Source organism: Alligator sinensis, unplaced genomic scaffold (genome assembly GCF_000455745.1).
Source record: "Alligator sinensis unplaced genomic scaffold, ASM45574v1 scaffold830_1, whole genome shotgun sequence".
In the NCBI taxonomy this organism is placed as follows: Eukaryota; Metazoa; Chordata; order Crocodylia; family Alligatoridae; genus Alligator; species Alligator sinensis.
This window is the reverse complement of record NW_005842309.1, coordinates 1095957-1111147: the sequence shown is the minus strand read 5'-3', so window position 1 is coordinate 1111147 and position 15191 is coordinate 1095957. Positions and strand designations below refer to the sequence as shown.

The window sequence follows — 15191 nt, the reverse complement described above, 5'->3', positions numbered from 1 at the left end:
ATGTATATTGCTCCTTGACATAGAGCGCAACCCCTCCCCCTTTCTTCCCCACCCTGTCCTTTCTGTACAATCTATAGCCCTCAATATGTACTGCCCAGTCGTGGGATGAATCCCACCAGGTTTCCGTTAGCCCCACTAAGTCATAGGTGTTTAGTGCAAGCAGGAGCGCTAGTTCATCCTGCTTTTTCCCCATGCTCCTAGCATTAGTATATAGGCACTTGAGCCCTACGACTGGTGCCTTTGCTGTCCCCCCGCTCCGAGTCCCAAGGGGCCCTTTGTTTCTTACCTTCTCGTTTCTTACCTGTGTCGTAGTGCTGGCCTCCCCATGGCTTTCAGGTTCCCAATGCTCTCTTTCTTCAGGCTGGGCTGTCCTTGTGGGTGCCACATGGTTTGGTGGTCCACAGCTTCCCCCGCCCTCATCTTCCCACACCCACACCCCTTCACACACTGCAGCCACCTCTCCCCCCACACATTCCCCCACAAACCCCATACCCACCCACACTCATAGTTCATCCAGTAAATGCTGTCACCCTAAGAAATCCTTGCCTTATCTGGAAATACATTTCTGGTGCTGCAGTCTACTCCAACAGTAGCTTTTTTGAGGACCTACTGCTCCTAGTTCATGGTTCTGTGGATGCTGGATAGTTTGTAAGTGAAAAACTTTTGAGTCTGCAGAATATGTGAGTCATAGTTTCTGTGATGTTTCTCAAAACTTTACTAATATGATTCTGACTCCCCTAAAACCTGCTGTACTGAAAACAAATGCAGGTTGAGGTTGAGAGGCACCCCAGATCTCATACCCTGTGCTAACTTCCCCAAAATGTCCATGGCTTGAAGCAACTTTAACAGCAAATATCTGGGCACCTGCTTTGACATGTGATTGTTATGCAGCCAATTCACAAATTAAAAGTGGAAACAAACTCAAATTGGCTTTCATAGTCCAGGCTCCTAATTAGTTTCTTCTCTGATCCATTTCTGGTGCTTTGGCCCCATTGACCCTCTGAGGATCTACAGAGGTACTGAGACAACTGGAACAACTGCAAGAACAAGGGAATAATCTTCTGCAGTTTGTCTTTGGAGCCTGTTGAATTCCTTCGCTCTTGAGAATTACACATCTAGCTCCTCTTCCATGAGCTTCACTGGCAGCAGTCACTGATCTGATTCTTATGGTTGAGAACCGTGGTGCTCACAGATTTAGCCCCATGGGCCATGTGAATGGCACAGCGCTGGTCTGAGCACTTGGATTGGAACTGAGCTGCCTCCACCCAGGCCCAACACACTGGGATCAGGCCCAGGAGGCTCCCAGTATATGTGGGCAGGGGCTAGAGCTAGGGACAGAAGTTACACATAAACCAGTTTAAGTGATCAGAAACTGGTTTAAACCTGTAACAGAACAGAAGCTCAGTGTACATAAACCAGTTTCAAAATGGCTGAAACTGGTTTAAGATGAACCTGGTTGAACGTAGTATCAGATTTAACTGTTACGGGGAAGCGTGAGCACGCTTGAAAATAGGTTGCAAGTACAAGGGGACCTAGACAGCTTGGTAAATAGGGCAGACCAGAACCAGATAAAGTTCAACATCAAGAAATGTAAAATGCTCCATCTGGGGATGAACAATCCCCTGCACACATACAGGTTTGGCAACGCCAACCTGACTAGCACGGCAAATGAAAAGGGACCTGGGGGTAATAACAGACCACAGTATGAACATGAGCCAGCAGTGCAGTGCTGTAGCCAGCAGGGCTAACAATACTTTGGCATATATCAAATCAACGCATCTCCAGCAAAACCAAAGAAGTGATTCTCCCACCTTACTCAGCACTGGTGAGACCACAGCTGGAGTACTGCATCCACTTCTGGGCGCCACACTTTAACAAGGACGTGGAAAAGCTTGAGAGAGTCCAGAGAAGAGCCACCCGTATGATCAGAGACTTGCGCAAGAAGCCATACGAGGGAAGGCTGAGGGACTTGGGACTCTTCAGCCTGAGAAAGAGAAGGCTGAGGGGACTTGGTAGCAGCTTACCACTACATCAGAGGTGTACATAAAGGGCTCAGTGAATAACGGTTCACCAGGGCACCCTTGGGGAAAATTAGGAGTAATGGCCACAAACTCCTGGAAGACTGATTCAGGCTCAACATTAGGAAAAACTTCTTCACAACTAGGGTGTCCAGGCTGTGGAATAAGCTCCCTTCAGAGGTGGTACAATCACCTGCCCTGGAAATCTTCAAGGGGAGACTGGACAGTCACCTTGCTGGGGTCACCTGACCCCCAGTTATCTTTCCTGCTGGTGCAGGAGGCTGGGCCCAATGATCTTCCCAGGTCCCTTCCGGCCTTACAGTCTAGGAATCTATGAATTAATTTATGATTTGGGGTCAAACCGGTTTATGAAACTTCTGTCCCAGACCCCTTCCTGGTTCAAGTTAAATCAGAGTCCCCCAGCATGCTTTGCAGTCCTGAGCTGGGCTGTGCTGTCCGCTCCAGAGAGCAGGGTTGGCCCCGTCCCTCTGCTCCCTAGCCATAGTGGTGAGGGCTGGCTGACAAGGGGGTGGGGGAGGGGGTAAGCCTGGCTGGGGATGCAGCCCAGTCTATGAGGGTGACTGTCCCCTCCCCACTCTGGCAAACCCCGGCTGGGGTCTGGGGCCAGGGAGGTGGGTTAAACATCCCTTCCTCACTCAGATTTACTGCTGGCTGCAAATCCCAAAGGCACCTGGAAGCAGGAAGAGGAAATGATGAGCAGCCTTGCAGAGTCCTACGTCTGTGATTCTGGACTGCAAATCCCAGAGACCTCAGGGGCAACAGGAAGAGGAAGTGAACACACAGCCAGCGATCCTGCTTTATTGCCCCCCAGCTTCTGGCTTGAGCCACTGCAGGCACATGGCTGCATTTCCTGAATCAAAAGTAAATGTCTGTTTACCTGTTTCAATTTAATCTGTGCAGCTTAAACTAACCTGCAAAGACTGAATCAATTCAGCCTCAGGCTTTTTGACTGCCTGTACCTAGCCTAGATGACATTGCACATGGGGGCTGGATCTTACCTGTGGGCTGAGTGCCCCTGGTTTAAAATAAAAATCTAGTAGATGAGATACTTTACAATACAATTAATACTTTAAGAGCTCTTTGTAGCTAGTGAGGCTTTAAAATATAGATAGAACATAATGATTCTCAACCAGCATGCTCAACCCTGCAGATCGTTTTAAAGGTATTGCAGGGTTAGCACCGTTACATGTGCAAACAGGATTCACAAGATAAACCCAGGGTTTTCAAATAAGAATCTATCATGTTAAAAACATCCTGATCTGTTGTGGTCTTTTTGAGTTCTTTGTCACAAGAGAATTGCTCTATTATTTTTATTTCATTAAAAAAGAAGAGTGAAAACTAAGAGCTGGCATTTTCTGAAGGGTGCCTTGAGTTTGCCAAGGGGTGTCTCAAGTCTGAAAAGGTTGAGAACCACTGAGATAGAAGGATGGCCAGAAAAAAAGTGAGTCTGTGTACCACTGCCCTCTAGTGAATGAACTGCAGAATGTCACAGACAGAGGTTGACCTTAAATTTAGATGGTAAAGAGGTTTAAGCTTTAGGATAGCAATATATTAATTCTGCCCTTGCTACCATGAAGCAAAAGGTTGTTTGTCTGCCATGACCTCTGAATCATTTTTACTCACTGCTTTTTCAGATCATTCAGTAATTTGGCCTGCATTCCTTGTTCCTAGATGAAGGTTCAGCTTTACATTTGACTGTATTTAGCAATCATTTTCTTTGCATAGACCTAACTTACCAAATGATCCAGACTGCTCTGGCTGCTCTGGACTGCTCGCTATTTTTCACTCTGCTACTAGTCTTTGTATTTCCACATTATTAATGGAAATGTTGAATAGCATTGGGTATGGAACTGATCTTTGTAAAGCCCTGTTTGAAACACCCCTTTCAACTACAATTCCTCACTGAGGGGCTGTTTCTGAGATCTGCTAGCCAGTTCTTAACCCATGTAATGTGTGTTCTGTTGATTTTGTACAGTGCTAATTTAAAAAAAAATCAGAATTGTTTACAGTAGTAAGTCAAATATCTTATAAAAAGTTTATTGTCTCTTTGCTATTACCTTAATAACCAAAATGGTATTTCCCCAAGAACAAAATCAGTTGTGTGGTAGGACTGTCTTTCCATAAAAGCATATTGATTGCTACTAATTATGTTTCTAGCCTTTCCTTTTTCATCGATTGAATTCCCACATCAGTGTTGTAGTTATTTTGTGTGGATCTTGTCATGCTAGCTGGTCTATAACTCTATCATTTTGCTTGCTGTTTTTGAGTTTTAGCACAGAAGTAGGTAAAATGCTGTCTTCAGATTTTCCCAGTATTCCAAGATTTATTAAAAACTAATGTTGATAGCCCAGATACCTCCTTAATTAACTGTTGGGATTTGGGAGTCTTAGTTACCTATGCTTGCTGTCCAAAAAGTATTTATCCCATGTAAATGTTTTTAATATCTTTCAGTTACTAATAGACTATAGCAAAGTACTGCTTTATTCTTACATAATATAAATGCATCATTACAAATGCAGAAGAAATACTGAATGCATTTCCTGTATCATTAATGGTTTTACCATCTCCAGTAATAAGCCTATGCCAGTGCTAGAATTTCTTTTTATTTTTTAGATACTTTAAAAATCAAACAAACCTTTTTGTAGTCTCAAGCTCTGTCAGCCAACAGTTTTTTCCTTGATATCATTAGCTTCCCTTATCAATGTACTACGCATCATAACTTGTATTTTATCTCCTCTTTTCATTTGTATTATATTGCTTGTTTTTATTTTTAATTGCTGCCTTTACTTCATCATTGAACCAGGGATGGTTTTTACGCAGAGCTGTCTGTCTTGATTATAGAATCCTAATCTTGATAGTGGCTTCTTTATTATCTAATAAACCCTTCTTAAGTGCTCCCAATTTTTATTCAAATATTTCTGTCCACATTGTTCCACATAATTGCTTTCACTCATGATTTCCTCAGCTTTGGAAAAAATGAAAATTTTGAAGCAATGGAATCTGCTTTATGGCACATTTAGAAATGGCAAAATTACAGGAGACCGAAGTCCAAACAATCTGCAGCAAACTGCAGATTTGATTAATTAATCATACTTAGCATTGCCTGGCACTTCACATTCTTCAACGTGCTATATAAACTATTTTGGGTATGCTGCTGGTGAACGGCTTAATAGGCTTCCTTATCAGAGAGCCCCCAGATTTAGCTCTTGCAGTATGGGAGATCTTTCTGCTGGATAATTCAGTTTATTTCTTTTAGTATCTCATAGCACTGATAACGCTACTTCACACTCAGACTATTCCTTCTTGTCTGCAAAAATGTTTAAAGGGAACTGGATAAGATAAAATTACACTTTTACCAGTTGACAGCTTTTGATAAGGCAGCCCCAAACACTACCAGTCCACCTACTTGTTTTGTTCACTATTCTGAGGCACACAGAAGCTTTTTTGCCTTACTGCAAGTTGTTTAGTTTTGTAAAATAAAAGAGGTGGTAGGTTGGGGAGGAAAGGCAAATCTGCCTGATTGTCCATAATCTGGTAACCAGGCATCACAAAACTTCAAACTCTTACACCCAGTGCATCCTGGAGTAGCCAGCAAGTAGCTCAGTCTCTCCATAATTCAGGAATAAGCCAAAGTGCTGGGAATCATTAGCCATAATTCATATTTCTCTGGAGGTGAAAAAGGCCTTGGAGAAGGGGATACAGGCTGGGAGAACATCAGTTTGGGAAGAATTAGGCAAGATTTAGAGAGCACTGCAAATCCCAGAGACCAGTGTGGGTGTAATTGAGAGTAGGAAGGAAGATGCCAGCCCCAGGCAGAGAAGTGACCAGCATCACGAGTGTTAGGACAAACACATGAGTGAATCTGGGTAAATGTGACTGACTCTGGATGGGAAAAAATAACACAAATGTCATGTGCGTGTGTCTGCTCTGTCTACTACCCCACATCTCACCCCCTGGAGAAGCACCTGTCTGCTTCCCCCTCTAGCTTAGACCTCCTCCCACCCCCGTCTATATATACTCATCCCAGTGGGAACTTTCCAAGAATGGAAGTAGTAAGATAAAATGCCTGTGGGGCTAAAATTAGCTTGCAAGCCCTGGCCCTTCTCCCTGCCCCTGGCATTTCAGTTGTGCTCCTGATGGCCTCCCTCTCTCCAGTCACACAGAGCTTGATACCTCGCCTCTTGGAGGAGATTTCTTCTTCTTGGAGGACTGTCTCCCTTCTGCACAAGGCGGAGGAGAATTAGCCTTGGGAGAGCAGCCTCCTGCACAGCATTGGGTGAGCGCTGGCTACCTCACAAAGGTCAGACAGCCACACAATGATAGCCAGGCAACTCTGGCAACTTCAAGGTAATTCGGCAACCTCAGCTTTCAGTTTGTGAGTATGTTTCCTGCTGTTCTAAACAGAGCCTGTTAGTTTTGACCCGAGCCCCTTTTCTTTTGACTGTCAAATGAGCCGATGTTTTGCTTTAGGGGATTGTCTCAGTGTCTGGCATCAAGTGGCTATTTTGATCAGTGATCATGTGAAATATATGCTTTTTACTCTGGTGTTTACAAGGTGAAGGGAGTGTCACTATGTAGACGCTGATTCCTGGTTTTAATAATCATTACAGCCGTCCTTTACTTTCAGTATCTTCCTTTTAAGTATAGCTGTGCTTTCCTTTCAAGTCGAGACTTGCTTAAAAGAAAATAAGTTATAAGTAATGTTGTTTCTCTGTTAGGTCCAGGGCTTCATTATTTTATTGACCGTTGCTTTGGCTTTTGCTCATCCAGTTGAATAGATTCAGGCTCAATAGATTTTTGTGTACAAAATCTGCCTAACAAATTCAGAAAATGTTGCTGCTAAAATGATGTTTTAGGGACAGATACACTTCATTGCCTGTGGTAGGTGTATATATCATTTGTCCAAAGCTAGTGTGTATGTCCTTTAACATGCCTCTTTCTGCGGTAAGTGCCACTCTTATTGGAAGGGGTGTAGGTTGTAGCCATGTCGGTCTAAGGCAGGGGTTGAGAAGGCCCTAGGGGGTACACATGGGCAGGCAGGGATGGAGCGCTGCCATGCACCATCCCGCACTGCTGTGCAGGCACTGCCTGCCTGGCTGGACGTGGGGGGCAGGGGCGGCTCCTGCCACTCCATGTTTGGCCACATGCCACCCCTTCACCCCTGCTTTGCATCCAGCTGCCAGGTGTACACTGATCCATAAAGGTAGAAAACCCCTGGTCTAAGGACATAGGCAGACAAGGTTCTTTGGGTAAATCCAGTATCTTTATTAGACCAACTCAAATAGCTGGAAAAATGCTTCTTAGCACTCTTATTGGAAGTGTATTTATTGGTTTCACGATACAACTAACTAGAGGAACAGAGAATTTCAGCTTCTTCTGAAAGAATTTGACACATCTTTTAGGGGTAGGAATGGCAAGGGCTGTCCCTTGAGGTGGCTTCTGCGGGAGGAGTCCCTCGATGTTTGGGGAAGGGAATGTGTCAGGAATTCCTGTAGCCCGTCCCTGCCTTCTAGCATTTCGCAGCGGGTCAGGTGCAGCCTGGGAGATTGCACATTCCTCTGGAGCATTATGTATTCTTGCAGAGGCTGGCAACCAGATCTGGACTGATCTTGCAACTCCGATTATTTGACTTCGTTACAGGTTCTGTGCAAAAAGAAACAATTGGTCAGAGGTGAAGAAGATTTTCCCCATCCCCACCCTTTTCTCCTGCTGCCCTGCTTCAGGGTGGGGGAGGAAAGGCTGAGAAGGGAGATATATTGGATAGTGAGACGCCTGTATGTTTAGTACAGAAAGACCCTTCCTGCCTTTCTGAAAACCCATAATTGGATTTGTCTGTTTCCATTAGCTCCACAAGTCATTTTTCAGTATAAATTAATTGAACCAAACCCTGTGACTTTTCCAGTCCATTCCAAATTGCAAGGGAAAAAAAATGAGCAAGGTGGCTGTATCTGCTCCTGAGTAAGCATCAGCAATGGGTCTGGCTCTCCAGCCTACTTGAGCATTTTCTTTAGATCTCAACGTGCTTGGGAAAGTGGCTGAACATCTTCCCATTTGACTGACGGTGTTACCTGAGGCAAGGTGAAGGGGAAGGAGACTGATTTTCATAGATGCTCAGTACTCGACCACTCTCATAAACAGCCATGGGGGCTGGGGAGTCCTGAGCATTCATGAAAAGCCAGCCTCCTTGTTCACCTTTTAGATGCCAAATTTTTGTTCATAAGTGACCTCCCCTAGTCACACCACAGGGTTGTCCTGACCCAGGTCTTGCAAATCCTAGCCCCAGCCCTAATCCAATGTCTTCTTCCTCTCACCTCAAACAATCACTGTAGAAACCATGGTTATAACTGGTGGCCAATGCCCCAGGGAATGTTGCTTTCTGAACACCTACATAGGTGTTGCTTTGAGGCCTTGTGGTCCATGCTTACACTGAAGCAACAGGCTTAGATCTTTTTAGATCTAAACCAATTGGCTTAGATCTTTTTGGTTTAGATCTTAGCAATTGGTTTAGATCTTTTTGTCCTAAAACTCCAGTTTCCTGGGATCTATCAGGTATAAGAATGAACATGTCTGCGTGAGGAACAAAGGATGTAATGTGATCGATGACTTCATCTTTATGTCCCCCCACTTGAGTGTGAGGAGAATGAGACTGCTTTTCTGAACGAATCCTGCTTTTGTTCCACAGATCTCATGCATTACAGCTCATGATGAAAGTCGTGCTTAGGAGACAAACAAACAATGAGTCTCATAGACATAACCAAAATTTTCTCCATGCTCCAGCCCTGCGAAGATGAAGATGATGATGGAGAGAGGCAAGAGTTGAACAAAGCGGTGTCCCAAGATGATTACCAAACTGTAGATAAACTCTTGTGCCAAGACAGATACAAAAGATTTATCAACAGCAGAAGTGGCTGGGGTGTTCCTGGGACTCTGCTTCGCCTAGCAGCATCTAAGGGCCACCTAAGAAGTTTAGGAGTTCTCCTGGCTCACGGAGCAGAGGTGGACAGCCTGGATGTTAAGGCACAGACTCCGCTGTTCACTGCTGTTAGTAATGGCCACCTCGACTGTGTGAAAGCCCTGCTGGAGGCAGGGGCCTGTCCTTCTGGCAGCATCTACAATAACTGTTCTCCCCTGCTCACAGCTGCTCGGGATGGAGACCTCAGTATTCTCCAGGAACTCTTAGACCATGGGGCAGAAGCTAATGTTAAATCAAGGGTCCCAGATTGGGCTGCCAATACTGCCGCTTGTTCTGGCCCTTTGTACCTCTCTGCCGTCTATGGACACCTGGAATGTTTTAAGATGCTGTTACTTTATGGAGCTGACCCCGATTACAACTGCACTGATGAGAAAATGATTGCACGCATCAAGCGGCCCAAGACACTGCTTGAAATCTGCCTGAGACATAGCTGTGGGAGTGAGTTCATAAGATTGCTCATTGATTTTGGAGCCAATGTGTACTTACCTAACATTGCAGTAGATAAGATCTCACCGAAGACTGAGGGTCTGGAACTGCTGGTCGGGGAAAGAGGTAATCTGTGTGCACAGCTATCCATTTGAAAACTTTTGTATTACTCATAAATAGGGGTCTACCTCGATCGTGGGGGGACTTAACAATTTTCACAGGTTTCTTGCAGAATAAAATTCTAATTCCACAGTCATTTCACGGAGGCCCCACCCCTTGGTGCTGGTTGGCAGAGAGGCCCCGCTCTTCAGCACTGATTGGCAGGGAGGTCCTGGGGGGAGGAGGGATGATAGGGCAGCCATCATATTGTCTGATGCCCTGCCAGCCAGCTCTTTCCCCTCCAGGCAGCAAGGATTGCTGGCTCCCACTGAGGAGCCAGCATTCTATTTTTATTAAGTTTTTTTGTTCATTTAGTAGATTTCATGGACAATTCCAGATTTCATGGTTTCCATGAAATTTGTGAAGCTGCAAATTAAATAGGTCCCTACCCATAAACTACTTGGCAATGATCATTTTTTATTCATCTCCCCGAACAAACCAATTGCCATCAATTTGGAAAAGGGTTTGCAGTAATTTGTTCCCCCTAAAATTTTGGGTGCCATATTCTTTACTCCCTGTCTTAAACCCTGGGAAAGTGTTGTTATGCTATTAATTGTGACATTTACTCCAGCTGATATTGCTGTCAGTGCAGGTTACATAGGACACAAATCATCAGCTCCTAACATTCCCGCAGTGGGATGTTAACTAATGAGCCTATAGTCACTTTTCCACAAGGCACCTCTCCTTTCAGGACTATTTAGCTCCTTTCCTTTCTTCTCCCACTAAAATACTCAGCTCACAGGGTATGTATCAGGCCTGAGTCAAGGCTACCTTCCTTTCCTCTACAAGTGTAGCTTGGTCAGGAAATCTCAGTTGCTTCCGCCCAAGTTTGTTGACTGCAAGAGTTGTTACAGCCACGGGGGATGAAGGTGAGGGACAAAATAGGAGTGACTGTCCAAGTGCTCCAATGTGATCAGGATTCAAATCAAATGAATTCTCAGGGACCTCCTTCCCCTACCCCTTACTGGCAGGAGTCAAAGTAAAAGCAAAGTTACGTTGGCTTGAGGTTAATAAAAAATCTTGCGTAGGGACAGTGAACATTTAATCTTCCAGAAGCTGATACAGCAGAATGTAGGTAAAGAAGGAGAGCAGATAGACCTAGTAACTTCATCCCATGGGTGTTCTCTTCAAAGGTATAATTCACCATTGATGCAGCTCCTCCACACTTAGTAACTGTGGGAACATGAGCGTTTATAGTGCTCAGCTGTCATTGCCAATGAAACCTCTAGCCTTGCTCTCAGTAGGTTTAGGTGACCACAGCCTTGTTCTCAGTAGGTTTAGGTGGCACAATGGTGACCAATGTCTACTGATGTTTTCATCTCCAGCAAAGATGTAGTTGTACCAGTGAAACAATGGGAAATGTCCCAAAAAGTGCCTAGGTAGGTACAGCTCCCATGACACACCTAGAGCTAAGCTTATCATTTAACATGTACAGTACCCTGGCCATAGGAAGGACCTTGTCTTGTGCCTCTTACATGCTTTCTGCACTGAGAAAAGCTGGAATTTGAAAATCTGTGTCAAAAAAGTGGTTTGCTGAACAAGCAGATTATTCTGTAGGTAGTGACATGGATGTGCTGCAAGTTCGTGACGGGCTGAAGGCTCACTGAGTTCACAGATGTGTGACGAAGGTTATAAGGGTGAGAAGACACACAGCTAAAGGTTGTTTCTCAGCAGCATTCAAATTCTGGCCATCTATGCAGAATGCCATCATCATTGTCACCGATGATCAGACCGTGCGCAGATTATCATTCAAAGCACAGAGCCAGGCCACTGGCATTATGCAATCTGAACCATGCAGACCCATCTGCTTTCAGGAATGCTACTGTGAGATTGTGTCTAATGTCATGCCCATTGACACAGTCTCCAGGTGGCAGGCTGCACGATGATGCAATTTATTCATTAAAAAGGTTGCAGTAGCCAGACACCTTGCAGCTGGCAGAAAGCCAAAATGTGTGCATATTGCAGTGTACCAAGAGCATTTGTGCGTGAGAGAAACAAACTGGGTTATCCGTGGAGTACTAATGCTCTCTTTGCTTATGGGGGTGCATGAGGTTTGGAGGTTTTGTGTCCAGAAAGCTTGTGGTGATTCCTCAGTCTTTGTTTGTCATCTTTTTCCTCTACAGCTCATCCCAAATCCCTGATGTCTCAGTCTAGGTTGGCTGTCAGGAAGCTTCTGAAACGTGCCAGGAGAGCCCGAGCCATAGATCAGCTGGAGATTCCACCTGTGCTAGTGAACTACCTCAAGCACCGATAGTAAGGGGGGATCAGAGTAATACCCTGGAAGAGTTACAAAGCTCAAGACATAATGTGTTGACCACCTGGCTAAGAAGATGTTACAGAATAGCAATTATATGTGTATTGCTGCCATCTATTGCTCATCTGTGCTGTTTGCATTTGCTTGCGTTAGACCTCTGAAAGGCATGTTCGCCATTTTGAAAACAAACCACATAAAAGGTATTGAGGACAGAAGCTGAAGGAAAAAGAACGAGCTCCCTCAGTGTGCTGAAAGGCCCAGAGTGTGGTGTTAGAAAAGAATCAGGTTTAATTGCTTTAGATCATCTTGGTTTTCTACCCTCATATTTTAGTACTTTGACCTCTTCCTATTAGTGACTGTTAAGTGGAGACAGAGTCCATAGGGCTGTGGCAGAACAAAGCAAAATCTGAAGGAGAAAAACAAAGAAAAGAAAAGGGCTGGTTTTCCCTCCTGCCTTTAACCAGGAAAGGAAAGATGGTACAATAGGGTAAAGAGTACAGTAGTTGATCTTTCCTCTGGAGTGTGACCTTAGATGAATGTAATTATTTAATGGTCTTATTTTACTTTTAAAAATCAGTTTCCTGGGAAGTTGTACTGTTGCTTATCATGCTCTCTCAGCTGGAATTAGAAGCTGCAATCAGACTTGTGATTTACATGAGGCGTGTGAATTTTGGAACTGATAGAAGTTGTCAGACTGGAGCCCTCCATGTTAGCTACAAACAGTAAATGGGTAAGGTGGTTGGAGAAGAGCAGTACTCACCTCTTGCCCTTCTTCACAAGCATAACTTATTTCTTAGCAAGTCCCAGGAGAAGAAGGCATATCACTCTTCACAGCCTATTCTCTGTGGCCCCTGCTAGGACTGAGAGGGAGAAAAACAACAGTACCTGATGCTACCCATTAGTAGCTGGCCTGAGACCATCTGCTCATTTGTTGGAAGATCCTTCAGGCAATGACCATATTGTCTCCACTATTTTGTATAGCACCAAGGGAGTGATGGATACAGGAATACCCATCTATTTAGCAGCCATTCAATGATAACAGCTTCCAGTCAAGGGCTGGATCTGAAATGGTGACTCGAACAAAAATCTGCATATTCTATAATGGATCTCTTGAGCCTTTCTGTCCCTATATGTTTAAAAGTTAAAACACACTGGCAGAAGTATAAACAAATGGGTTCAGGTGGGATGAAGGGGACAGGAGCTTCTCCTAATCTGTTGCATGCTTCTGATTTTACAGTTTAAAAAAAGGCATGTCCTAGTCCTAATTAATCAGTTCTGGCTTGTTTGATAACTACTGTTTAATTGTTAACTGGAGAGACTTGCTGCCTTCTGGTGTCATATGAAAGTATGAATTTGGTACAATATCAATGGAAACTTGACTCTGTCTGTTAGCTGTTTCTTAACTGTTAATATCTTGGTTCATAAATATGTAAAAAAGCATGATGTGCTTTATTCTATAGAACAGGACTGACAACAGTCCATCTGATGGTAAGCAAAAAACATCTGAGCCTGGGATTCCTTCTACCCCATTTCTAATTGACTTTGGTTAAGTACAATATTTGACTTGGATCCTTAAACTGAGTTAGTTAAAACTTTGACAAGGCCTTAGATGCAGTTTGTTCCCTGATCAAACTTCTCTGCAAGCTGTATCAGTTCTAATCTAATTTTAATGGCTGAGTAATAAGCTGCTGGAAAAGAGATTTATGAATAACATCCCTGATCCATCCTCCTCAGAGGTGCCAGCAGACCTAGTGCACCACCCTAGTGCACCATGACTCAGAGGAACATTTAGAGTATGTGGGGCTGGAAAAGCATGCAGAGGATATGTTGCCTCCATACCACACCAGGACCCCAAATGAGCCTTTTCTGAGGTTAGAAGCAATTCTGTTAGCTTCTGCTGCTTCTGGACTTCCAGGTTCTAGTGAAGGTGCTGGATTACTGGTGGGGCCAGTTCCATGGCATTTCTGGCTTGAATGGAAGCACAGCACTGAAAATCTCTCGAGGAGTCGTTTAATAAGACAAAACTTGCTACAAATTCCAGTGGCTTAAGTGGTATCTGATACTAGCCCTAGATCCTTGGCTACCCAGACCTTCAGAGAGATATATCAAATCTTAAAAATGGAGTTAGCCCCAAAACATCACCATAGATGGAAACATCCCTGTTTGGGGCCAAGGTTGGATCTCCATCTAAGTTTGAGTCTCAGGCCCAACTCAGCAGAACAGTGCAGGCAAAGCCCTTGGGTCATAAAACCTATAAACTGCTTGTTCACAAACAGGTTCTGTGTGATGTGTGTAAATTGTATCTGTCTCTTTTAGGTAACAGACATTTATCGCCCTACTAGACAAAGTCTTGGCTGGCATGATATAGTTGGGGTTGGTCCTACTTTGAGAAGAGGGTTGGACTAGATGACCTCCTGACAGCCTTTCCAACCCTAATTTTCTGTGATTCTATGATTCAGGCCAAGAGCCAAATGAAACAGGGACCAAAAGCTACTGCTGACTCCTGCCACAGATGATCAGCTGTGTTGTTATCAGGAGTCATCCCAGGCCAGATACTATTACAAGTTCTGTTCATCTGAACATATATGGCCTTTAAATCATGAGTGGGAATGCTTACAGTCACTGGTGATATAACTTCTATGATAACTATCATAACTATGATATTCTTAAATGCTGATCATCATTAGTAAACCTTTAATGTTGTATGTGCTCAAGCACATTGATTGAGGCCACATTGTGCTAGGAGGGTTTATAGACAAGACTGGATTACTGGTGGGGCCAGTTCCATGGCATTTCTGGCTTGAATGGAAGCACAGCACTGAAAATCTCTCGAGGAGTCGTTTAATAAGACAAAACTTGCTACAAATTCCAGTGGCTTAAGTGGTATCTGATACTAGCCCTAGATCCTTGGCTACCCAGACCTTCAGAGAGATATATCAAATCTTAAAAATGGAGTTAGCCCCAAAACATCACCATAGATGGAAACATCCCTGTTTGGGGCCAAGGTTGGATCTCCATCTAAGTTTGAGTCTCAGGCCCAACTCAGCAGAACAGTGCAGGCAAAGCCCTTGGGTCATAAAACCTATAAACTGCTTGTTCACAAACAGGTTCTGTGTGATGTGTGTAAATTGTATCTGTCTCTTTTAGGTAACAGACATTTATCGCCCTACTAGACAAAGTCTTGGCTGGCATGATATAGTTGGGGTTGGTCCTACTTTGAGAAGAGGGTTGGACTAGATGACCTCCTGACAGCCTTTCCAACCCTAATTTTCTGTGATTCTATGATTCAGGCCAAGAGCCAAATGAAACAGGGACCAAAAGCTACTGCTGACTCCTGCCA

The 15191-nt window shown here is 44.2% G+C and overlaps 1 protein-coding gene across 2 annotated transcripts; it reads left to right on the top strand.

The window, feature by feature from the left end:
- The first annotated feature begins 6151 nt into the window (after positions 1–6151).
- Positions 6152–14554, top strand: ASB12 (ankyrin repeat and SOCS box containing 12). 2 transcript variants are annotated; one of them, XM_014522156.2, is made up of 3 exons: positions 6152–6414; positions 8722–9564; positions 11721–14554. In XM_014522156.2, exons 2-3 carry the CDS (start codon positions 8775–8777, stop codon positions 11849–11851), a joined length of 921 nt encoding a protein of 306 aa, XP_014377642.1. In that variant the 5' UTR covers positions 6152–6414; positions 8722–8774; the 3' UTR covers positions 11852–14554. The 2 variants fall into 2 exon arrangements, with proteins under 2 accessions (XP_014377642.1, XP_006028451.2); XM_006028389.3 differs by having other exon boundaries at positions 6152–6386; positions 11721–14553.
- Positions 14555–15191: the final 637 nt, after the last annotated feature.

Excerpts from the sequence above, each read along its gene's own strand:
- ASB12 (XM_014522156.2), top strand. The coding sequence starts at position 8,775 with ATGAGTCTCATAGACATAACCAAAATTTTCTCCATGCTCCAGCCCTGC. Across the intron at positions 9,565-11,720 it reads ACTGCTGGTCGGGGAAAGAG|CTCATCCCAAATCCCTGATG; the intron begins GTAATCTGTGTG and ends TTTCCTCTACAG.